Source organism: Hipposideros armiger, unplaced genomic scaffold, assembly GCF_001890085.2.
Source record: "Hipposideros armiger isolate ML-2016 unplaced genomic scaffold, ASM189008v1 scaffold_91, whole genome shotgun sequence".
In the NCBI taxonomy this organism is placed as follows: domain Eukaryota; kingdom Metazoa; phylum Chordata; class Mammalia; order Chiroptera; family Hipposideridae; genus Hipposideros; species Hipposideros armiger.
In genome coordinates, this window is record NW_017731441.1 from 1,294,611 (window position 1) to 1,320,241 (window position 25,631).

The following is a 25,631-nucleotide window of genomic DNA, read 5'->3' on the forward strand; positions in this document are numbered from 1 at the left end:
TCATTATTAACTATTTCTAATGTGTGTGACTGCTTTGTTGAGATATAACTTACTATAAAATTCACTCATTTTAATTGTATAATGACTTCGGTGTATTTACTAAGTTGTTACCATCAGCACAGTCTAATTTTAGAACACTTCCATCACTCCAGAAAGCAAGCCCCTGCCCGTTGCCACCCCTAGATCTAGGCAACCTCTAACTTTTCTGTTTCTATAGATTTGCCTTTTCTGAACATTTCATATAAATGGAATCATACAGTATGTGGTCTTTTGTGTCTGCTTTCTTTCTCTCAGCATAATGTTTTGGGCTTTATCCATGTACATGTATCCATATGGATACAATAGTGTGCATCCATACTCCATTCCTCTTCTTTTAAAAATAAACTTATATCGCCTTTACTCATTTCTCCCGTATCCCCCCTTGCCCCACGTCTGGCAACCACCAGTCTGTTCTCTGTATTTATGAGCCTTTGTTTGTTTATTTGTTTTGTTTTTGTTTTTGTTTTAGGTTCCACATATAAGAGGTCATAAATATTTGCTTTCTCTGTCTGACTTATTTCACTTAGTGCAGTGCCCTGTAGGGCATTTAAATGTTGACAGCTAGACATCTACGTTGAAGCGTTAAAAGATAAATCTGTCTATTAAGGAGATGTGCTGGCTGAGTGCAGGGTGGGGACCTACCTGTCTTGGATCCTAGAATAGGAAAAGGACATTGGGAAACTTTGGAAAAATATGTAGTTTCATTAATAAACAAATAAATCAAAATTTGAGTAAACTGTTCTGCGCTTCTTTTCCTTAGTGACAGCCCTGATGCCGTGCGTGAAGTGGAAAAGTGGCTGCCCCGACTGCATGCCCTGGTTGTAGGGCCTGGCTTAGGTAGAGATGATTTTCTTCTTGGAAATGCCAAGGTAACGTATAGAACTACTAAACAAACCTCTCCTGATAGACATGGGAAGTCAGAACAGAAACTTTTTTTTTTTTTTAATTTCTGTTTAGTGTTCTGTGTGCCATTTCATGGAATAATTAAGATGGATAAAATTTGGTTTGGGGGATAGAGGAGGAACTAGGCACAAAGATGATAATGAACTTAAAACTGGGCTGAAGGAATCTCTTTCACTCTTGGGGCACTGGTTTTTTCCATACTGTAGCAGAAGGAAGTCACTGTGGAATCGCTCAGGTGTTTCATGATGTCACCGTGATGTTTATGTGTGTTACACACGATGTGTTAGAAAGTCCAGCGTCTAGACTGAGTAGTGTTAGCAGTGGACAGAGTTTGGGGTCAGGCTCGCGTTCCACTCCCAACACCATCTCCTTCTTGCTGGGGACCCTGGCAGCTCGCTCAGCCTCCTGGGCCTTGTGCCTTTTCTGTAAAGGGGTGATTGCACCCCCATGGGTTACTGAGAGCCACATTTTATAAAATGTTTTGCACAGTGCCCAGTTAGGTACACAACACGCTACAGCAGGGACAAAGTCACTGTCACAGATAACCCAAGTGGGAGAGGGTATTTCTGAGAATTTCTCTAATAACTACCTTTGCTGTAAGTTGTACATTTAGGTAAAAACACAAATGGTATTCTGTTGGTTCTATCTTTGTGTTGTCAGCTGGGTCCTCTTGAAAGCTCTGTTAGTCTGATTTCTTAACCTGGTGGTTTTCCACCTTCTTGGTGTTCCCATTGGCTATAGAAAATCCTGGCCTTCGGGCAGCACAAGTCACTTGGTTGGCGGCTTTGACCTCTGTTCTGTTCCTTGCCATCTTTCTCAGATAAAACCAGCAACACCCAGCCTAGCCACTCGGTGACACAGAGTGGGCACGAGACCCTAGTTCACCCGCATGTACATATCTATGTTCATTTACTTTTTCATTGGTCATTTATGCTATTCTTTATTACTGACAATTCATTTTGTGCCTGTCTAAAAAGAAAAAATCTAAAAGATGAAAATAATTTTTTATCCTCAAAAGGTTGAAATACAAATAAACAGCTAGAATTAGGAAAAATAAAGGTCAGACTACATGCCAGCCCTATGTTCTGTGTGTTCCCTGTGCCTGGCATTCTCTGACACTGCCAGGATGTCACCAGTGGGGACATCTTGGGGACCGCTCCCCGCGATCTCACTGACTTCTCCCGGGCCCTTCTCAGTGTTCCTGCGTCACCTGCCCAGCTTCAGCCCTGGAGAAGGTGATGTGATGTGCCCTATGTGAGATGGTGCCTCAGGGGGCTGAGAGTGAGCTCCAGATGAGGGCATGTGCTTGATGCCCTCAGATGGTGCCTGGTCATGTGCCCATTAAAGGATTCGAAGTCTGCTAAACATGATTAACCATCCTCACCGTCTTTAACCAAGACGAGCTCTTTTCGCTCAGCTTTTGCCTTTTGAATTAAATTGAGCAGTTGGTGTGAAAGGAAGGTGTAGGGAGCTATGTGTGTTTGTTGTACTTTCTTAGCAATGTGATTGGTAAAGAGCATTTTAAAAAGATAGGAAATGCGTTTGCTTTACCAGAATTTAGTGAGAACATGGATTGTAAGGATACCCTCCATGACAGATCTTCCAGTTCCAGTCTTTGAGGTGAAAGTTGGGGTTTGAAATTCCACTTTCCTCAAACTCATGAATAATCATTGAGGAGAAACAGCCATGACAAGTGACAGGTGATGGGATGAATGAAATTGAGCAATATATTTGTTTTGACTTTAAAATTGATAGTAGATCCACTTATTGTCGCTTTCAAAAGTGTTGATTAAAACGTAATGTATCCTCCGGAGTCCTTTATGCCAAGTGAAGTAAGCCAGACGCAGACAGGCAGGACTTCCTGTGCCCACCTGAGCCATGGCTGAGGTGTTCAGCCCTGAGGAGTTCCCATGCTGGGCATTTGCCCTGCACCCTGAACCAAAGACTCCCCTGGAGTGTGCCACAGATGGTTCATTCCCCAACGAAGAATTTAATGCATGGAAAATTTAAGATCAGTAATTAGAAATGAAGAACTTATTTTTTTAAAAACTGTTTACATGAATCGAAAATATGCTTGGATTTTACCAGAATTCATAACCACTTTTTTCTTCCTTGGGACAAATACATGTGCTAAGGCCACACAGAACACTGGCCTGGGGGCAGTTACTAGCAGGGGGACCCAAGACAGACCATGCAGCTTCAATGACCTTGGGTTTCCTCATCTGCTCTGTTTTCATTATCATGTTCTACTTACTGGATTATTGAGCTCAGTAGAATCTGTGAATCATATACTAATATTATGTGCGTTTTGTGTGCCAGGCACTTTTCTGAGTACTTTGTATTACTAATGCATTTAGTTCTCACAGCAAGCCTCTTAAGTAGGTAGTAGCATTATTTCCATTTTACAGATCTGGAAACCGATACAGAGAGATGATGTCTTGTGCAGATATTAGACACCCACAGTCATCCAGACAAGACTCGCAATATTTGTGTCCAGAACATCCAGTGCCAGAATTGGTACTTTCCATACCTAAGCTCTGAGAAGCTTAAGTATGTGTGAAAGCATCTTCAGGGGCTGTGTAAGTAGCAGTATTTATTTTAATTCTGCTGCTATGTGCTCTGCAGTGTGCATGGCACTGGAGACACAAAACCCCAGTGGTGGAAGGGGTATGATAAAGAATTGGCTAGCCTTTGTCCCCTGTTCCTACGAGGGAGCCTCTGAACCTTAGGAATTTTGCAAGTAATAGAAATGACTCTTACTCATGGTGGGCCTCTTGGACCACACATGAGCTTATGCTAAAGATGTGACTCAGGGTTGGGGCCTTTACACTAGGAAAGTGAGATGCGAGTTGTTGCCACCTCCAGGGAAGGGGGCTGCAGATTGAGTTCAGTCACATAGGCAGTGATTCAGTCAGTCTCTTGAACATAATATCAGAGACCCCAATAAACTCAGGTGAGCTCCCTGGTTGGTGCACACAGATATGCCTGGAAGGGAACATGTGTGTCCTGACTGACCAGGAGAGGGTCCGGAGCTCTTTGTGGGACCCTCCTAGACCTTGCCCCTTGTGTCTCACCATTTTGCTGGTCCTGATTGTTGTCTTTCATAATAAAACTGTAATTGAAGGTATAGTGCTTTCCCAAGTTCTGAAAGTCATTCTAGCAAATTACTGGACCTGAGGAGGTGGTGGGAATTCCCAAATTTGTGTCCCATTGGTCAGAAGTGCTGGTGGCCTGGGAACCCTTGAGCTTCTGCCTGGTGTCTCAAGACAGGGTCTGTGCCCTTCACCTGTGCAAAGACCATCTCTAGGTGGTTAGCATCAGAATTGCTCTTCAGCAAGTATCTGGGAAAGCAGCATAGGAATGTGGTACTTACGGTATCTTCTCAGTCTCTCAGAACATGCACTCTTACTTAACTTGTTCAGACCCTTTGTTCATCCCACTTCAGGGACCATATTTCAAAGGGAAATATCCTGATACACGGGGTGGGATACTAATTAGCAAATAAATGCTTTCTTATGGAGCATCTGTCCTTGACCAGATGGGGCATAACTAAGCAAACTTTGATATACGAGTATTATTTGGCTGGAATACCATAACCATTTAGTTTTTTTTTCTACAATCAGATAAGTGGACTATGTTTAACTGAGGAACACTGTATCTGATATGCTGAAATAAAAAATGATTGATTACAGCAACATAAAAACACAGTCTATATCAAGCGGGATCGGGTGAATTTAAGGTGAAAAAAGCTAGTTTTCTGTACTTTGTCTTTTTCCTCTCTGAATTTAAGTTCATAATAAAAAATTTAGAATGCTTATTAAAGAAAAAAAAACACTTCGCAATGTACAAGTTAGAAGGTAAGGGTATGAATCACTGTACTTCCCAGCCCAGTCTCCAAAGTTAACATTTCCATTCATTCTTTTGGACTTTTCTCCCTCTGCATATAAAATAGCAGTCATGATAATGAGGATTGCTAACATTTCTTGAGCATTTCCTATGTTCCAGCTAACACAAAACAATGCATTATGCTTTCTTAGCTTCCCGTTCAATGCCTGCTACATAGCAGACATTTATTACTATATTTTGCCATGTATAATAATGCTCCCGTGTATAACGCACACCCATGTTTTTGGCCCAAACTTTGAGGGGAAAAAATGTTTCATTTTAATTTTTTAATTCAAATTTTTATTTGTTTACATTTAGGTACTTGTTTTTTGTATTACAAAGGAACTTTAACATTTATTTTTTAACACTATGGTACAAGAAATTTTATGTAACAAATAATTACAAAATACAAGAACAGATACAAGCTACAAGAGATTTTATGTACCGGTAACAAATTTACGATAGTTACGCATCATAGAAGGCCAAGAACTCTTCATCATTGCAAATTTGTCATAAGTTCAACGAAACTGATTATTGTATTCCAGGGTATTATTTTGCATACGAACATCATTGATTTCTAGAGTTACACATTAACTCATAAGCATAAATAAAAGAATTAAAAACATTTATATAGATACGGAACTAGTACTACCCATGTATAATGTGCATCCTTATTTTTCCCTCACACATTTGGACAAAAAAGGGCTCATTATACACTGCAAAAGATGGCAGATGTTTTTTGAATGAATTCATTATCTGGTGTAATCTCATAACCCTATTAGATTTTTATTCTTATCCTCGTTTTTCTGATGAGGAAATTGAATCCTGGAGATGAGATTTTTACGTACCAGAGAATTCACCCTTTTAAAGTGTACAATTCAGTGATTTCTATATTCATAGAGTTAATGCAACCGTCACCATGATCAATTTTAGACATTTTCCTCACCCTAAAAAGAAACCCCATATCCATTAGCAATTGCTCCCTGTTCCTCTCAACCTCCCTAGCCCCTGGCAACCACTAATCAACTTACTGTCTCTATGGATTTGACTATTGTGGACCTTTTAAGGAAATGGAGTCATACACTGTGTGGCATTTTGTGACTAGCTAAATTCACTCGGCATAATTTCAGGGTTCAAAAATGTTGTGGTGTGTCAGTACTTCACTCCTCTTTATTGCAGTCTAGTATTCCATGGTATGGGTAGACTACATTTTTATCCATTCATCAGTCGATCTATGTTTGGGCTGTTTCCACTTTTTGGCTATGATGAATAATGCTGCTATGAACATTTGTTTACACGTTTTTATGCTAACTTATATTTTTGAGGTGCTGCCAGTGTTTTTTATAGAAGCAACACCATTTTATATTCCCATCAGCAATGTGTGAGGGTTCTGATTTCTCTACATCCTCTCCAGCACTTGGTATTGGCCATCTTTTAATTATAGCCATCCCAGTAGGTGTGAAGTGGTGTGTGTGTGTGTGTGTTTTCTCATTGTGGTTTTGGTTTACATTTCCTCGATGGCAATGATGTTGAGCCTTTTTTCATGTTTATTGGACATCTGCAGATCTCTGAAGTATCTATTTATATCCTTTCCCCATTTAAAAAATTGCTTGTCTTTTTATTACTGAGTTTTAAACATCTTTGTATATTCTAAATGCAAGGCCTTTATCAGAGATAGAATTTATGAATATTTTCTCATTCTGAGTTTTCTTTTCATTTCTTTGATGGTAGCTTGCAGCACAGATTTTTAATTTTGATAAAGTTCAGTTTATCTGTTTTTTTCTTCTGTCACTTATGCTTTTGGTGTCTTATCTAAGAAGGTTTTTTGCGTCACCCAATATTTATTCCTGTATGTTCAGCGCTCCGTTGTGTAGCCCTTCTATTTAGGTCTGTGGTCCATTTTAATTTTTGAGTAAGGAAGGGGCCCAATTTCATTCTTTTGCAAGTGGATATCCAGTTTTCCAGCACCATTTGTTCAAGACTCTTCTTTTCTACCAGTGAATTGTCTGGGCATCCGTGTTGAAAATCAATTGACATAAATGTAAGGGTTTATTTCTGGGCTCTCATTTCTGTTCAGTCAGCCTGTATAGCCATCCTTATGCCAGTACCACAGGCTTCATTACAGTAAGCTGTACAGTAAGTTTTGAAGTGGGAAATTGTGAAGCCCTCAAACTTTTTTCTTTTCAAGATTATTTTGGCTATTCTGGTCCTATGCATTTCCATGTAAGTTATTTAATTCTTATATGTATTTACATTATATATTATTTTGTTTGTTACATTTTTAATATCTAATATTTTATTTTAAATATTTTAGTAGCTACATAATATACAATAATGTATTTAGTTCATTTAGGCTGTTATAGCTTTTCCTATTATATTCGTAATATCTTGAACATTTCTGTATACATATTTGTCCATTTCTTTTGGGTATTTTTTTTTTTTCCTAAAGATTTTTGGGGAATTGGGGGAAGAGGAATAGACAAGTTGCTGTCCCTTTTGTTCTTTAGTCTAGTTGTGGAGGACGTTGCTTCACTGGCCCAAGTTGGCACCATCATTGCGCTCTTCGCAGGTGAGGCAGATCAGTTGCCGGCTTCTGGACGGCCGCTCACGGTGGCTGCTAGCCGCTCACGCTGGCTGCTGGCTACACACGGTAGCCCATGGCAACCCACTGCAGCAGGGGCTGCAGCCTACGCCATCACCAGCTACTCATGGCAGCCCAGCGCCAGGTTGAGCTGTTGTTCAGCATCTTAGCTGTGGAGGGCAGTGTCACTGGCCCTCATATGTGGGATCCGAACCGGGGCCCTCTGGCGTCCCAAGCCAGCTCTTAACCAATGCGCCACTCGGCCGGCCCTGGGTATTTTCTTTAGGATAAATTTCTACATGATCTGTTGCTGAATCAAAGAGCTATATCAGTTTACTGTGCCACCAGCAGGCTGCCCTTGCCAGGACTCTGCGATGGGGTGCTGTCATTCCTTCTCACTTCTGCCTGGTCTCTTATGTGGGAAATGCTTACTTTATTTTAGCTGTGTCTTATTTTTGGAGACAAAGTACTGCTTCTCAGCCATCCTCCAGACTTTTCTGATCTGGGTGTAGCTTGTTCATTTCTATGCCATTCTTCTTTTAGATTAGATTATTAACTAGGTGGTGGGTGAAGCTGCCGTTTTGGAGAGTGGTGATGTTATCATCAGCGTCTCACTTGGAGCTATTGCCTTGTTGTAAGTGTGTCCTCATGGCCCCGACTGCTATTAACATCAGTCATCCTTGCAAATGCAGTTTAAATGCACTGTGTACTTCATATGAACCCTCTGAGTGATGGAAGCAAATCAGTCCTTACATGGTGACTTTGGTGCATGATTCTGTGTAATGCTCTTAACCGTGCCAGGAGACCCCAGTGTTTTGTGATGTTACGTTATTCAAATACTGTCCATTGTATTGACTTACATTTTCCTGTGTTTGATTACTCACTTTAGGCTACTGTGTTTTGTAAGAACTTTAATAGGAAAAGTACAAAGAGATGAAGGTGTCAGATGAAGGCAAATACTGCAGCAAGAAACCAGAGATTGAAAAATCTGAATTAGCAAGCGCCAAATCACTTTTAACAGTAAGCCAAACTAAAGGCAAACAGAGTCTTTTCATTGTTAAAGAAAGTAATAAGCTTCCATGAAGCTCCTATACCCTGATCCTCATTTGAAGGGGCTTCTGGAAATGCTCCCAGAGCTCTGACCAGCGTTAGCAAAGAACCACTGAGACTGTTGGGCAGGGCGCGTGCTGTGGGCTTTCATAGTTCCTTTTTAGAATGGTAACATAATTAAATATATGTGTATTTATCTTTCAGTGTTTTAAGTTATTTCTGCCCACCATATATTTTTTTTGTTTTATTCTCTTTTAATGTTTTCTATTATCAAGTGTCTGTATCAGGTAGAGATCATTTTTACATGCTATTGTAATATATAGTCTTATGCTGCTTCATAATAAGCAACCATATGTTGATCTGATATATGCACATGCACGCATACATGCACTTTTTCTTTTTTAGCAAAAAAACCTCTGAAACTTAGTATAACCTTTTCAGAGAGAGGTGATTTTCTGTTTATTTTTAAGATCATTATTTTAAAACACATAAAGTGTTATGAAAAATACATAAAAGCTGATGATTTGGGGAATTCCTAAGACTTAGACTTTTCATCTCTGAATCCTGAGGATTAGTGTCTGTTGGAAATTTGGAGGCTCTAGCTTGGGAGGGCTTCCTGGGTTAGCCTGGGCCCAGTGCTATTCCTCGTGTCACCCGTGGGCTTCTGTTTTCAGTTTCCTGTGCCCTGCCTTGCAGAGGCACTCTGTCGGTTCATTTGGGTCTTTTCTGTTTGTTTTACGCATTTACTTTTATTTTCTATTTGTTGATGAGCTGATACTGAAATTCATTAAAGAATTGCTCAGTTTTCTTTTAATTCCTCTGACAGGTGACAGCTTTTCCTTCTTTCACAGGGCATTTTAGAAGCATCAAAGGCCAGAGGTGTCCCCGTCATCATTGATGCAGTGAGTGTGGCCTCTCCTCTCTTGTCCCCTCCTTACAGCCAGGCCCCCAAGGTTGTACAGTAAACGGGAGTCCTTGTTCTGTGCAGGACGGGCTGTGGCTGGTCGCTCAGCAGCCGGGCCTCATCCAAGGCTACCGGAAGGCTGTTCTCACTCCCAACCATGTGGAGTTCAGCAGACTCTCTGAAGCTGTGGTGAGTGCTGACCACCGAAAGACTCGGTGCAAGTCCTCCTCATCCTGAGGGGTGGGCAACACGCTGTGCAGGTCTGCGCCCACTGGTCCCTGTGGGTGCGTCTGCAGGAGCAGACTAGCAGATAGCAGGCGAGCAGATGCATGCTTTTCTGCGGTGCACATTCTTTTACATGCTAATGATGGTTTTGGTTTGGTTTGGTTTGGTTTTGGTGGCGTATGTGATGGGGCATCTTCCAATCATTACATCTTTGATTGGATGCAAGGGGGTGGTGGGCTCTGGGGTCAGCCAACCCCTTCCACTGTGTAATCTGTGCGGATCACTCCATTCTCTGCCCTGTTACTCATAGTCTGTGAAAAGTGGGTAATGATGGCATCTGCCTCACAGGGTCTGGGAGGATGAAATGAAGTAACACGTGTACATCCACGAGTCCTGACGCACCAAGTGCCCCACAGATACTAGTGCATTATCGTTCGAAGTTCATCACTGCTGCAAACTTTAAAATCCCAACCATGGACGTGTTCTTTACCTGTGGTCTGACAAAGTAGGAGCCATGCAGCAGAGCAGTATTTCTGCTTCAAGCCCCGGTGTTGGCATCACCTGGAGGACTTGCAGTCCATGATACCTTGGGCCTCCTTCCACCTGCTGGAATACACATGTCGGGGGCGGGGTGGGAGGGCAGAGCTCGCCATCGGCAGGTGCCTGGGGGATTCCCTGAGATGTGAGAGTCAGGATCAGGATGGATGAGGCAGGACATTCATTGTATCCACATTTGTGAGCTTGTTTCATGTGTCTAATGACAACTTTGTCTGTGGTGTCCTGTGTCGTAGCTGAGAGGCCCTGTGGACAGCAGTGATCGCCGTGGAGCTGTGCTGAGACTCAGCCAGGCCCTGGGGAATGTGACCGTGGTCCAGAAAGGGGAGCAGGATGTGATCTCTGATGGGGAACAGGGTGAGTGGCCTTGGGCTTCACGCGTGTCAGCCAGCCAGTGCGGCCATGCTGGGTACAAGGCCCAAGAAAATCTCTCATCACAGCGCAGTACAGGTGCTCAGTGTTCTCAGTGTGTCACATGTTTGCACATCACACGTGGTCACTCATGGCTCACATGCTCACACATCATGTGCATCACATGTGTTCAGTCAGGGACTTCCTGATGAGCTTGTTAAACACAACTTCTTCAAAGTCCATTTTAATTTCTCACTGTTCTGCAAAGGGAAGCTACAGTCATGAGTGCTGATCGCAGCCGATACCAGGTTCAGTGGCTAAAGTTCTGTTAATGATTTATAAGCAGCAGCCCAGTGCAAGGTAGCTGTAACAGGGGTTGCTCCAGGGGCCTGGACCTGCACCTCCATCTTGCCTATAGCATAAATGCCGTTATTTGAATATTTTACTGCATGTTGTCCTGTTGTATAAAAATGACTGGAAAGTGAAGAGGTCCTAGAAGCTGACAGTAGTGGTGGGACTCACAGGTGCTGCATGTGGCACATCTTGCAGTCACATTCTGTCCATGGGAGCCTGTGGTCTGCTGAGAGCAAATGGGGGTGCGGGTGGAGGTGCAGTGTCCGCACTTGCTCATGTCTACACAGTGAGGCTCAACCAGAGACTGTACAGCATCTCTAACTCCCTGAGAACAGAAATGCTCCTTCTTTAAAATCTGATCAGGAGGCAAAAGGCACACCAGTTTTCTTAGAATTTAATACAAAGAACTGTCGCCTAGGTGTAGAGTCGCTGACTAGGCCAATGATATCGGCCAACGGAGAACAGAAGGCATCCGGAGTCACGTGTACGTGCACTCACACACTCACTTTGTCTCTCACATGCTGGGCAGGAAACGCAGAGTGAGTGTTGTCTGAGGGATCCTGAAACCTTTGGGGTCTTTTATTGCCGGAAGGTGCTCTGGACTGACACATCCAGAGCATGTAACAACCTGTTTTCCAGTTATTTTCCAAATAAGTAGAAATGTCTCATTATACAGCATGAATGAAGTCCTGATGATTACCGGCCGAGTCTACTTGGGACGCTAGCACTGAGCTCGTCTCCTTGAAGGTGGACTCGAGTGTGAGATGCTCTGGTGGGCTTGGGCGTCAGGAGCCTGCGGGATTGAGGCCCCGCGTGTGCTATGCAATTGTGCTCTTCTTTGATCTCTGTTCCAGCAGATCCCTCAGTGGCTCTGAGTCATAGGTGTCTCCACTGACCACCATACTAAACAGTTGGTTCTGGGGCAGCCTGTTTCTGCCTGCCTCGGTTTCCTCTCCTGTAAAAGAGAGGCTTCCTTGTTGGGAACAAAGGGGGAAGCACCATGGATGACCTGGAATACCCTGTGAGCACAGACGAGCCCCCACTCTAATGCCGTCTTGCTTTTGCCCTGCAGTGCTTGAGTGCAGCCAGCAGGGCAGTAACCGCAGGTGTGGTGGGCAAGGAGACCTCCTCTCGGGCTCCCTGGGCGTCTTCGCGCACTGGGCACTCCACACCGGACCTGAGAAAACAAATGGGTATGGCCACATCTTCATCTATCCTACTTGGAAATTTTTTAACTATGTAAGCTGTTTTGGTAGCAAATACATTTCATAAGTAGCCGCTTGGAATGTTCCAGATGAAATGTGGGTGTTACCGATGTGGAAGAAATCCCAGGGCAGGGGTTGATCCAGAACGTTTGCCTGGGGAGCTTTTACACTGTAAAATGTCTGGGCTCCTCCCCGTCAGTCGATGCCGATGGGCTCTGGGGCATCTCTAGCTTTTAAAGCTCTCCCATTAACTCTAATGTGCAGTCAAGTTTGAGAACACTGTTCTGGGAGGTCCGCTACGTTTCCTCTGTAAAATAAAATGTTGAAATAGAAAACATGCAGGTGGCGGTAGAGCTTACCTTGAATGGTATCCTGAAAGATGTGTTTTCTTCAGGCAGCAGCAGAATTCTAAGATTTGGGCTTTGGCACCATCATGGTGACAGTGATGACTGCACATACCAGGTGGGATGTCCCAGGCTGGAAGGCCCTGCCCGACACCTGGTAAAGCATGCTGGCCCGTGAGGTTGTAGCACACCTGGCAGGCAGGGACCCCCACCTGGGCGTATGCTCATGGAAAGGAGAGCTATAGTGGGAGCCTAGTAATGGTAAAGAACCTGCCTTCTTAGATCTTGAATGTTCCCTCACACCCTGGGCACTGAAGAGCACTTTAAACTATAACCAGTAAGTCCTGGTCTGGTGTTCACAAGGGGAAAATTGCTGTGTTCTAACCTTTCTCCAGATGGATAAGTATTTTTGATATGATTCCCTTTAGTCAGGGAATATCAATATCAGGGGATTAATGGTTATTGTAACTGTAACAAAGCTGCCTTCTGCCTCAACGGTGTATCAGACTAGAAATGGCCAGTTTGGGGTCTCAGGGCAGAACAGGAAGAAAATCAGAGCCTTTGGTGGCTTCAAGCCCCTGGTGTCAGACACAGCAGTGGAGGCCAAGGACTTCCCGCCTCCAGCAGCACTTTGCTAACCCTTCTGCCCTCCAGTTTCAGCCCCCTCCTCGTGGCTGCCTTCGGCGCATGCACCCTCACAAGGCAGTGCAACCACCAAGCCTTCCAGAAACATGGCCGCTCCACCACCACCACCGACATGATTGCAGAAATTGGATCTGCATTCAACAGACTCTTTGAAACGTGAGCCAGTGCAAACAGGAAGAAAGCAGGCACCATGATGAGAGAGACTGCATTCATAATGGGACAGTGCACGTCTGGGATGCAGTGGTCAATGTAGAGAATTTAAGAATGCAGCAAATTTTGGTTAAACTAATATGCAGTTTGAGATGTTAGAATGAACCCTAAACAAAGTATTCCTGAACTTTTTCTTAGCTTCTCAGCAATAACTGAGAAAAAAATGGAGAATCACTTGAGAATGAGAAAGTCTTTGACTAGCTCAGCTGAATTTGTGGGCGTGCTCCAAGATCGCAGACTTCCGGGGTCGTCTCTGAGTTTAGGTCTTCTCATTCCCTCTGCTGACGCGCTGCTTGCTCCTTTTGCTTATGCCGTACGTTCCCCTTACGAGATGGTCCTCTTGGAGGGAGCCAGTCGGTCATTTCCAAATGCCTGTGTGAATGATGTGTTTTTCTTTTTTAACTGAGACCCACCAAAGGATGTGGCATTCATTCTTTAGCTCATTTTTGTTTTTAAAATAGTGATTATGTTAAAGCGGTCTGGGCAGAAATACTAAGCATTGGTTATTTTGGTTCATTGGTTCAAGTATTCACAATAGGCAGTGATCAGTTTGGCCTTGGAAACCCTTTTGGAGGCACTGTGGGAAAATCAGAGAAGGTCACTTAATGGGACACTGACACCTGAATGGACGAGTGGGGGCTCTTGTGTCTTATACTTCTCCTTGTCTGTGCGCACAAGTGCATGTGGTGGCTGTTGGGGCCCAGCAGAGCATGCGTGAGTGGGAGGGACACCCAAGTGTCACCATGCTGTTGTTCCTGAGATGGCCCATCGGTGTGCCCTCGTGGGTGGAAAGCTTCGGGATGCATCAAGGAGGCCTTGGGGAACTGAACTTTGTGGTCATGCCTGCTTCCCGCGCAGAACAGCGGTCCTTGTGGTTTGAAAGTGGGTGGGTCCTCAGGAAGATTCAGATTCCATTAAAGAAGCTGATACTCTGAAATTGTAATAAATGAGATTGTATTGTCTTGTTAACCTCTGGTTCGCTTGTTTGGTTGTCTGTGTGGCTGGTTGTACTGGTGGTTTTCTTAGTGGCCTAAGAGTTACTTGTTTTCAGTTGTCATGTCTCCATAGGGTTTGGTTCCTAACACATTACTTGAATGTACTCTTACTGTTGAATAATGCCTTCTACAAGGGCAAGACCTGTCCAGTTCCTTCAAAAGCCTGTCTGCCCTTGGTGGTTACTCTTGGGTGAAGATTTGTGGTTCAGATACCTCACCCCAAACGGATCCTACTTTCTTTAAACTGGCCATGAACGTCTAAGATTTCTTTAAAAGTATTTGTAACTTATTTCACATCTAACTGTAAAAGTCTCACTATGTGAACTTTTCTAGAAAAACTGTCACGGACATTTTTTTCTTTGGGGTATTACATCTAAATCCTAGTAACTATTAAAAGGCAGATCTGGTTTATTTTAGTGTAGAGTTTCATGTTTTTTCTTAAATAGCCAGAACCCATCTTTCAACTTTCCTAAGTTGAAGACATTGTTAGGTACTAGGAAGATAAAAATATATAAGCTTGTTATGTATCTAAAGTGTTTTTCAGCAGGGCCTACCAATATTGTTAAAGTGAAGTAATTTGAAAAATAATGAAATGTTGCTATTTCATTATATAGAAAATAAAATTTAGCAGTCACAGGAACGATTCCTGTGTTGGTTGTTATCTAAGTTTTTGCTCTGAATAAGTTCAAAATCCCTTTGGTTAGAAGGGAGATAATGAACTATACCTCAGTAGCCAAGGACCAGGAGTTTTAAGTTAGTCATTGCTTCCTTGTTCTTTTACAAACCCATGTGTAATCACTAGCTCCAGCTAAGGACACTCTCTTACAGGGGCTTTCCTGAGACCAGGATAGCACATTGGAAGTACTGGATGGGCAGCTTAGGTGTCTGGCCATCAGGGGACAGTCTGCTTCTCAGTACTGAATCGACCCTATTTGGATGTCTCCTTGTAAGGGACCTACCTGCCATCTGAGGTCTTCCCTCTACCATGTACTGATTGGGTCACTTTTAGCACGTCAGCTTCTGAATGGGTTTCCTTATATGTAGAATAGGAACACCAGTGCCTTTCAGGGTCCTGAAGGTTAATGACAAACTCGGCCGCCAAGCCACACCAAGCCATCCTCAGCTATGCCTAGCGTGTGCTTGCTTACCTGCTGCCTGAAACTGTACCTGGCCAGGACCTGAGAGATGGGGGAAGTGGCAAGAGGGTCACTCTGTTTCCTGCTGGTTCCCCAAACAGCGGTAGCAGCTCCCCAACCTGCAGCAGAAAGGTGAGGGACCCAAGAGCAAGGCCGCCAGCAACCTTGGCCCCCAGTTGTCCGCCAAATGCCCTCGCACACACTTGGCCACCTATATCATACCTGTGTCTTGCTCTCAGCCCTGCCATTCAGACTCCTCCAGAATTAATGACCTTCTCCATTCCAGCACTGCCCAGCACTAGAGGTGCGGGCTGCGTCCTCCTGCTGTAGAGCAGGTAGCACGGCCACATCACCCCAAGGTCCCATCAGGAAAGGGGTGTCCTGGAGGCTGCTGACCTGTTGGCCCCATGTCAAGATCCCACCTGCCCTTTCCTTGATGTCTTCTGGGACCCTCATTTAGGACTTCCATCCTGGGCTCCAGGCTCACAGTCCTCCCAGGCTGTCAGACCCTGCGACATGGGCCGGCTGGCTTGCATCATGAATGATAATGTCTGAATTTACTAAACTGCACTTGTGTCTATGGCCATTGGTACTATAAAGAAATCCATTTTTTTAGACATAGTTACAAATACACCAGTGGAACTGTATCAGTTTAACTTACTTTAATGTTAAACAGCCACAACAGGAAACTTTAATATAAAGCTTCTATCATGACATAAACACAGAACGACATTGTTAGCCTGTGGTTCCCGCTTCACGTGTCCTCAGCTCCCCAGTTTGTGGTTGTCTGACCTCTGACCCAGCAGTTCCCATGTGGATGTGCTGCTCCTGTCCTGGGGGAGGAAGACGGTCCCAACTGAGCAGGCTCACTTGGCTCACGTAGTAAATGGACACACTAGTCAGGGCTCGGGAACAGGAGACACTGCCCTGCCTGCCCTGATGCTCCCACTGTCTGGGCTGCACTAAAGGCAGCAGCTGGACACAGACAGGCACACTGCTGCCTTCCACTGCCAGGCCGGGCAGGGCTGCTTCCACCCCAAGGCCTCACGCACACAGGCCCCTGGGCCCCCTCTCCCTCAGTGTCCCTCCTGGCTGTGACTCCAGCCCCCAATTCGTCCTGGGTTGGGTTTCTGTGCTCAGAAGTGGCATCAGCACGGGATGTCTGAGCTCTGACCGTTCCATGCTTGCATGATGCTAGCTGGTTTACACAGCACCCCGGGGTGGTCATCCCCTTGTCACTGGGCTTCAGTGGCATGGCTCACCTTAATACTGATGCCGTGAGCAGCAAGGTCCTGGCGCAGGGTGTCGCATGCCTCCAGCAGGGGCTGCCTCTCCAGGAGCTGCTGCCGCCGGGCCTCCCCGGTGGCCTCACCCGTGGCCAGGGCGAACTGCCGGACCTTGAGCCGGAATCGGACCAGCTCCTCCACCACGCTGTGCATCGTGGCCGAGCTGCTGTCCCCTGAAACAAACTACACCCAGGCGAAGCTGTGTGACCAGAGGCTCTGGCAGCAGCCCAGACAGCCATGCCTGGCTGATGGGCCCAGGGAGTTTTGAACCAAGCCCATCTAGCATGCGTCGTCCTCAAAGCTCTGTGGGGAACTCAAGCCAGCTGTTCTCACCCGCTTAGGGGGACAGGCTGTGAAGTGCTGAGCTGCTGGCAAGTCTCCACTCTCTCCTGAATGCCTGTCACCCATGCAGGGCTCCCTAATGCCACCCAGGCTCCCAGCACAGGCATCGGAGTAATCTCAGAGGTGAGGCCTAGGGCTGGCTAGGGAGCTCTCCTGCCTCCATTCCTGGACACACCCCAACAAGCTGGCAGCTGCCGCTCCACCGATGTGCTAATATCTAAAGGTGTTTATCATCTGGTCCATTAGGCAGAGTCTAGAAGCCTAAGCCTTGTGAACTAATGAAACCAAATATTCATTCTAACCAAGTATTTTAAACAATGTAGACATCCCATGTGGCTTGCGCACGCACACACGTTTTCTCTGAAGCGTCTGAAAAGCACAGTCTCAGTGCACAGCTGGAGAAATTTCAACAAATCAAGTGGGATTCCGACTCCTGCAAGTTGCCAGAAGTCCCCTCTCTGCTACACAATGTCTTGCTCCATAATGGAGAAGGAGTCCTAGTGGCTATTTGTGTTTCATGGGGGTAAAAGAAACAACCCACAACAGTTTACAACTTGTGGGTCAAACTTGTTAAACCTCACATGATCCTCAATTATACAAACCTTGCAAAAACTTGGTCACCCCAGACGAGTAACTTTCGTATGACCTGCTGACAGTCTCTGGGCTGCCCAGGAAGGGACATTAAGTCTATCAGGTAATCCATATCTATCAATAAACTTGGATATGCTCCCAAAGACAATGCAGTCCAGACCTTTCTATGTTAAAAACATGTTCACATAAAATGTTTTCAAAAATGGCTCTTCTAGACCTTTCCTTTGCCCATCCTGAGCAGTCCTAAAGCTGCTGGGTGCAGCACAGCAAGGCGGGCCCCGTGGAGAGAAGGGCCGGGCACGGGCGTCAGAGCCCAAGGAGTGTCCGTGCAGAGGGCAGCCTGCTGGAGGGATGGAGCCTGAGGGGTGAGGAGGTTGACCAGGCAGGGGTGGGAGGGTCAGAGTTCCAGGAGGTTGTCTCCACAGGAGGGGTGGCTGCAGTGGGGGGCTGTGCATGGAGAGAGGAACACCGAAGGAAATATGTGTAGGATACTGGGAGGCAGGTTTCTAACTATCAGAAAGGGACTTAACATATGGAAGGGGAGGAAAGCAGAATGAACCCTTTGTTGGGGGACTGGGATTGAAGAGTTGGTGGCAACTCCTGGGTGTCAGTCAATGTAGATCAGTACAGAATGAACCTGGGTACTGTGTGCACAGTATCTCACACACATCTCCCAGCTCTGCCCGCCGAGGGCTCAGAGCAGCCATGGCCCAAACACAAGTGAGCACATCTAGCATTCGGATCCTCCCTCCTGAGTATCTTTCTCTACCAAGAGCAACCAGGCCCCTCGGAGAAATGGCAGATTCCTGGCTTGGTGCAAGGAAAGTAGTGGACAAGACCCAATAGCTAAAAGCACCACGGGTCCTGCAGTGGACCCTTCTGCCATAAAGGGCATTACTGGACAGATCTGAGGGGCTCGGCTGGCAGCTTCCTCTCAGATGGCTCAGGAAAGTGTTTTTACTGTACACCTAACTACATTTTGAGAGTCTGTCAAAATAAAAACCGTGTGTGCAGAACTGATGACACACCACTCCAGCTAAGTTGGGCTGCTAGGTCTGCTCAGAACTGTTGCAGTTTTAGTTAACAAGATATTAGCTCTGAGTGTTAACTTTTGAAGCAACATAATACACTTTAAGCACATAAATGAAGTTAGCATTACAATTACCCATGAAAAGGGACATTTTAAAAGGGGAAAAATGGTGACTGTACTAACAACATATAGATACAATCCCACAAGTGAGAACTGAAAAGGCAAGGCTGTACCTGTCGGTTTCCCAGAGAAATTCCAACTGTCTCAAAAAACTGCTCAATGTAGGAGATGATAGAGCCGAACACAGCAGGACTCCTAGGACCACCAGGTTCCTGTGACAAATTAGCCAAAGAAGGCTCTTTAAAAGCAAAGGACACTCGATGTAACAAAACAAAGACCTCAAGAGTCACTTTGGCCTTTTGCTTTTTTAGCATCTGGTGGAGACAACTGGACTAAATCCTGGAGTTGCTACTCTAGCAATCCAAACGACCCTGGGGAAGTCACTTAACCTGTGCACCTGAGTTCACCCATCTGTACTATGGGGATGTGCTATGGTCTGAATGCTTGTGTCCCCCACAAATCCATACATTAGAACAATCCCCAGTGTGTTGGTTTTAGGAGATGGGGCCTTTGAGAGGTCATGAGGGCAGAGCCTCATGAATGGGATTGACCAAGGCCTAGAGAAGGGCCAGGTTGGGTGGGCACAGAGTTGGGGTTCCAACACAGTAGTGTCTCCCCCTTTCATGTTTTAACAACAAATGGAGGTGCCAGAGTTCCTCGAAGTGAACCGAGGGGTTACGCGCTCCTGTATTAGCAAATGTGACACGTACTGTCAGTGTGCTGGGACCACCCTGTATCCCACTTATACCCGTATATACTTCTTCAGGCTCTGGGAGGTGGCTGTGTCCTTTGCAGGGCCAACAGGTTAGGGCACATCTGGGGTGAAGCAACTCTAGGAACTTGGGGAACGTTAGTCAGGAGAGGCCTGGAAACCACCAGCTGTGGGAGATGAAGTCACCCCAGAGAGTTGGGAAGGTGGCGTCATCTGTTCTTTATGAGGAAAAACCAAACAAACAAAAACCCTACTCTGGCCACATCCTTGGACTTACCTTAGTGACCGTCTTCAGCTGTCTGTTCCCATGGTGAATGAGGTCCATGATGGCATCCACAGCCCCAGGCGTGTCGAAGTCATCCGCCAAGGCAGCCTTCACAGCCGCCTTGGTGTGGCTGAGCCTTGGAGGACAGATGAGGGAAACAAACTTGTCACACTCCCTGGTCCCGCCCGGCAGCAGGTGGCCTGCTGCTGTGGCCAGGAGCTGGCACACGGTCCCACTCCTGCCCCCTGGCTGCAGCCTATACCCCCTTTCCTCCACTGTCAGACCCTCCAGAGCAATGTCCATGACGGCCAAGTTCCTCTCCTTCCTTCCCAGCCCACGACGAGGGAACGCAGGTCCCCTCGGCCTTCCTCTATCACTCTGCCAGGTCTCTCCTGCACTTACTACCCGTCACTGACCCCTCCGAGGCTTCATCTCCATATCTTACTCCCTGCTGCCCATCGTTACCGGTCTTCACTTCCTTTGAATTCCCCCCTTTCCAGGCATGGGGAAGGACTGGGCTCTGGGCCCCCTGGCAGCTGGGTGGGCCCTGGGACCAGTTCTGGCCATTGCGAGACACAGCATCCACGTGTGGGCCATAGTGTTGAACTGTGGAGGGAAAGCCCTCTCCCCTCCAGCCTGGCGCCATGGTGACAAGGGCCTCTGTTCATCACACACTAATACATATCAGCAGGGAACCCCGTCCGAGCACAAATGTTCTTTACCACCTTCACAACCTCCCATGGCAGGTCCTCATTTCTCACCCAATGGGATCACAGGCTTGCCCGTGGCCACACTAGCACTCCCGCGTAAGAGTCCTCAGTCTCCTAAAGCCTCGCTTCCCTCTAGGCAGCAGCCCTGGCATCACCCAGGGCTCTCTGGGCGGCCCCTGGGATGGCACCTACCTCTCCCACAGCACGTCTTCCCTGATGGGGCCGCTCGCCAGCTGCCCCTTCATGTAGGCCCGAGCGTCCTCCACGAATGCGGCTGTGGCCAGCAAGAGGTGCTTTGCTTCCAGCATGGAGCTGCTGCTGTAGTCGATGGCTGCGGAAGGGGGAAGTGGGTTAGCTGGGGTGCCCGTCAAGCGTGCCCACACCCAGCATTTCTTAACCGGGCCATCCTTTCTCCAGAAACCCAGCAGTGGAGAAAGGACACGCCTGCTCCCTACCCTGCGCCTCCCTGAGGCCCACCCCACACAGACCGCCAGTCGGTCTCATCACCTCGGAAGGAACATGGAAAACCCCTCCCAGTGTTTTGGCCACGGGGGCTCATTCCCGTTGACAGATGGACAGACAGCTAACTCTGGGAACTGGGAGAGATCTACTTGGGTACCTGGAGCAGTTCGAAGATCAGCCAGCTGGTGCCGTGAGGACTTTGGGCTCAATATTTTAGGAGAGGGAGCAAGGATTAGTCCTCAAGCACAGCGTGTCAGAGGACGTGCAAACAGATTTAGGAACACTCGTTCCACCTGGGCTGGCCCACCTGGGGCATGGACCCCTGCCTCCTGGCGCCCACAGAAAGGGTGCAGCCAGAGTGCTGGGGGTGGGGTAGTGTCCTGGGGCTGTCCGCCTCACTACCACAAGCTGGGGGCTCAAAACAGCAATTTATTCTCTTGCAACTCTGGAGGCAAAAAAGACCGCAATCAAGGCATCAGCAGGGCTAGGCTCTTCCCAAAGGCTCTAGGAGACGGGTCTTCCTTGTCTCTTCTGATTTCTGGTAGCCCAGGTGGCCCTTGGCTTGTGGCTGCCTCACCCCAAACTCTGTCTCCATGGTCATGGCTGTGCCCAGTACACAAGCTGAGGTGCCCAGCTGTCCCTAGAGGGCACCTGCTCCTCCTGCACTGCCGGTCACAGATACTAGAGGCCATACTGCTGTTACACTGGTCAAGCCACACACAACAGTGCTGGTGTCCCCAGACCTCACCTTTCTGGGTGAAGAAGAGACCTCTGGGCCTGGGGACACATCGCTAACAACCCCCCAAGGCAGCACGCAGGAGCACAACACCGTGGGGACTGCAGCCCTAGGGGACCCCTATTTGAGGGCTCCTGGTTCAGTCCCTGTGAGGACAGAGAGTCCAGTTATCCTCAGTTCATGAAGCAAGAAGTGGAAGGTACTGTGGGGTTCAGACATCCAGGCCCCACAGAGAGGGAGAGGTGGTGGAGTACATGGGGAGGATTGACTGGAAAACCCATGGCCTTCATGAGATAAGCTTCTGGAATCTTCTGGCCAACTCTGGGATTATGCTTTTTAATAGTGCATCATCGGACTCACTTTCAGAACTCAAACCTTAAAGCATGAGAGCAGCCACACTCACAAGACTGTTACTACTTAGCCTGTATTTTGGTATTTATTCCCCAAGTACGGTCAGAAGATTCTTTGCAGAGCTATATACAAGTAGACTCCGTGGCTGGCATCCCAGGAGGCCCCACTGCTCTGCTCACCTGACCTGTAGCTGCTCCTCATGCAGAAGAGCCGGAAGACATCAGGGGAAAACGTCTTCAGAAAGTCCTAGCAGAGGAAGAAATACGGGAGAGTTGTACAGCGTTTTTTTTTTTTTTTCACGTTTGAATCCTCAGAGATTTTATTAGTTACTACAGTTACGTGAGCTGTCATATCAAGAAACCAGGTATGTTTATGAAAAGCTGTTTTGTTTCCAAACTCACTCTTAGCCCTTTTTCCCACATTTTCCTTGTTCAGTCCCAGTATCTATGGGACAGGCCGAGAGGCGGAGGCCTGTTTGCCTGGGGTCCCTGCTCCACGCAGGCACCAGGGAATCTGCTTGTTGTTGGCCTCGAGAGCTCTTTACAATGACAGGGTTTTCTGATCCTTGTCATGAGAGGACAGGGACACAAACAGAGGCCACCAGATGGCCTGAGAACCACAGAGGGACTGCACACATGAAGGGACTTGGGGAAGAGGTGGGACACACAGCTCCTAGCTGCGTGAGAGGGACAGGGTCCCAGGAGCAGGAAGGAGACTGTCCAGGAAAAGCCATGGTAACATCAGAACAAGCGACGTCCAGGCTCAGGGTCGGACTGAGGCGTGGAGGGCCCAGCTCATCTCTGACGACACGGTTCTTTGAGGCACTGAGTGACGCAGGCCCCCGTTCATGTTTCTTGAAGAAAAAACCTGCCTCTGATTAAATATAAGTAAAACTAGAAACCAAATCAATATGATCCTGTAGGTTATTTCCACAATGTCTACAGAAAGAAGTTTCCATATCAGGAAGAATAACATAGGGAAACATAGCAGTAATTGTTTAAACAGTACAACATTCAACAAAACCTCTGGTGGCCAGGGAAAGTTCTGCGGTGACTACAGGGATGAGACATGGTGGAGGAAGAAGTGAGGCAAGGGCACAGCCTCCCAGCGGGTTCCAGTGTGGCCCCAGGAAAGACAGTGGGGCTCTGCTCAGCCTGGCCAGGGCCCCCTTCAGACACAGGGGTGCCCCGGGCTCTATCTGAGGACACACTGTCCACAGTGACCATGCTGCCGGCTGACCAATGCTGGGCACTGAGGAAAAACAGGTTCAGACAGGACTGTTTGACAAAGAAGTTTTGGTAAAAACCAGAACCATCCTTCTCCATCATGGATTCTCAGTGAGTGAGAAAGGAGACGTTCTCAGCCCTTCGTCATGTCTATCCACCCCCTCCTCGTCCAACAGTGTCTCTGGCCTCCCCTGAACAACACTGACCCAGTGTGTGACAGCTGGGAGAAAACACCTGGCCAGGGTCCTGTGCCAAGTCTGGTCAGGTGGTTCCTCTGTGGGGACTTAAGGATGCTTGAGAAACAAAGCAGACTGCGAGCACCTGCTCCAGCTGCGTGCCAGCTTTGGAACGGACTTATATGAAGGGGCCACCTGGGCACACCTGGCAGGGTTAGACGAAGTTTCACCTGCTGGAGACAAGTCCCAGGCAGCACCTTTGCTGGCAGCTACCCTGTTGGTCAGGACACCTTGCAGGAGAAGCACTGTCTGTACCCCCACCACTGGTCCAAAGGGCAGTCTCCTGCTCCCATGCGATCTGCTCCCTCAGTCTTCACTGACCAGCCCAGACGACGGGCCTCCGTCCTGCTGGTTCCTGACATGATGCCACGCTTACCATGGGGCAAAATCAACTGCAGCCTGGCACATAAAACATCTGGCTAGATCCCCCAAGGCCTCACAGAATGCTGTCAGTCAAGCATATTTTAATAAATGTCAGGCTATCACCACCTTAAAAAGCAATTTGCCTTGCCCAACTTCCGAGACACGGAGCCCCAGAGTGAGGCCCACACCCTGAAAGCACTCAGCGTTGTGTCTGCTGTTGCGGGGCAGGGGAAAGCTCACATCAGCTGCCACCTGCCCGGAAGCACGGATCCTCTCCCCACAGGTCCTTGAGCTCAGGGGCCGGGTGCTGCGAGAGAAAGCCAAACAGCACTCTTGGTCACCTTGGGGAATCTGTGCGTCTGCTGTGTAAGTGCCAGGGCACTCCTGCAAGACTGGGCACACCAAGCTGGGCATCCTTACCCTCTCAGCTCCCAGTAAGATTTACGTGGTTGTAAGTGAAATGCACCGCCCAAGAGCCTTTACACGGAAACATCTGACACACTGAGGCTAGCCCAGCACCCTCTCTGCCCAGAAAGGCCCATCTCTCTAGTCAGGTCCGTCGAGCTCACCTGACCCTCACTGAGCTCATCGCCTGCCAACGACTCAGAAGACGGACCTGGAAGCTTATCCCAGATGCTTCTCCACTGCCCTTCTGGCCTCGCCTCTCTTCTCCTTGGACGCTACCGAGGCCTGTAGGTATGAGAGCCGTGAGCAGTGACGAGGGCCGGCCACACTGTACTCCTCACTCTGGCCTGACTCCTCGGATCACCAGGCTGATGTGGCAATCACCTGACACATGCAGCTATGGCAACCCACATCAGAGAAACAAGTTTGCAGCTCTTCACCTGGGGGAGTGGGGTGGCCTCATTCAGTTCTCCCTGGGAAGGGGAAGAGGCCGCTCACAGACTCCCAAGGCTGATCCTTTTGGAGAGATAGAGGGTGGCTCTGGTCTTCCCTTCACCAGGCAGGGAGTGTCCACCACGGGTCCGGCACTGGCACCCACCCCCCTTGCCTGGCTGTACCTGAGGCAGTGGGGACTCCTTCTCATTCAGGGGTGGCATTATTTAGGAAGATGTTCAGCTAATACTCTCATCTAGGGGCTCTCAGCTGGGGGCCCTCACACCTCCTAAGGCCGATGAATAGGATTTGGGAGGGGAGAGAGGTATATAAATTTAGATGAGAAAATGGCTACATATGTACTTCCACTAACCTCCAACTGAATGTGACATTTCCTCCAATGAACAGTATAAGCAATGAGTCACAGCAGGATCACCAGAGCCTGAAATTCAGTCAGCCTGAGTGGTCACAGGGGTCGTCATCTCACGTCCCGCTGCTGTACTACCTCCGAGTATCGTAGGCCCACCACTTATGTGAGATGATGGCGGCTATCAGCCCTGCTGCTTGATTTTGTTAAATAATTCACTGAAGTGAAGAAGCGCATATACTCCTGCATTTCAATGTATTCTATGCCTTTTAGAATCCTATATATTTCATGTTATGTATTTAAAAACATTAAACTCCAAGGAAGGGTCAACAGACTTCACCAGGCCACCAAAGGGATCTCCGGGGGAAAACAAGTGAAGAACCCCCATCTAACCCAACCTTTACCAGTAATGAAGCTGGTTTTTTAATTTCCATCTGTCTTATCTCCTGTGTGTTCCTTCCCAAATTATAAAAAAAGGACTATTACTTCTTGGTCCCCTGAATTCCCCAAAACTAGCCAACTAACTTGAGATCTCCATCCACTGTCTACTCGTATGGTTTTGCTGTTATTAAATAATGCATCCATGTAGTCATGTGTCCTGCTTTTCTTCATTTC

At 47.3% G+C, this 25,631-nt stretch overlaps 2 protein-coding genes across 3 annotated transcripts in view; one reads left to right on the forward strand and one right to left on the reverse strand.

The window, feature by feature from the left end:
* Positions 1-14,213, forward strand: part of NAXD (NAD(P)HX dehydratase) — a 29,712-nt gene extending 15,499 nt beyond the window's left edge. Inside the window, exons 5-10 of the mRNA XM_019644754.1 lie at positions 800-908; positions 9,310-9,360; positions 9,447-9,551; positions 10,379-10,499; positions 11,920-12,040; positions 13,051-14,213. Coding sequence (XP_019500299.1) covers positions 800-908; positions 9,310-9,360; positions 9,447-9,551; positions 10,379-10,499; positions 11,920-12,040; positions 13,051-13,201 — 658 coding nt within the window. The 3' untranslated portion in view covers positions 13,202-14,213. The remainder of the gene's footprint in view (positions 1-799; positions 909-9,309; positions 9,361-9,446; positions 9,552-10,378; positions 10,500-11,919; positions 12,041-13,050) is intronic.
* Positions 13,707-25,631, reverse strand: part of CARS2 (cysteinyl-tRNA synthetase 2, mitochondrial) — a 47,829-nt gene continuing 35,904 nt past the window's right edge. For both annotated transcript variants that reach the window (XM_019644778.1, XM_019644776.1), the window contains exons 10-15: positions 22,167-22,233; positions 20,631-20,769; positions 19,741-19,864; positions 18,865-18,963; positions 16,645-16,851; positions 13,707-16,215 (exon numbers count right to left, since the gene is read on the reverse strand). In XM_019644778.1, coding sequence (XP_019500323.1) covers positions 16,147-16,215; positions 16,645-16,851; positions 18,865-18,963; positions 19,741-19,864; positions 20,631-20,769; positions 22,167-22,233 — 705 coding nt within the window. In that variant the 3' untranslated portion in view covers positions 13,707-16,146. The remainder of the gene's footprint in view (positions 16,216-16,644; positions 16,852-18,864; positions 18,964-19,740; positions 19,865-20,630; positions 20,770-22,166; positions 22,234-25,631) is intronic.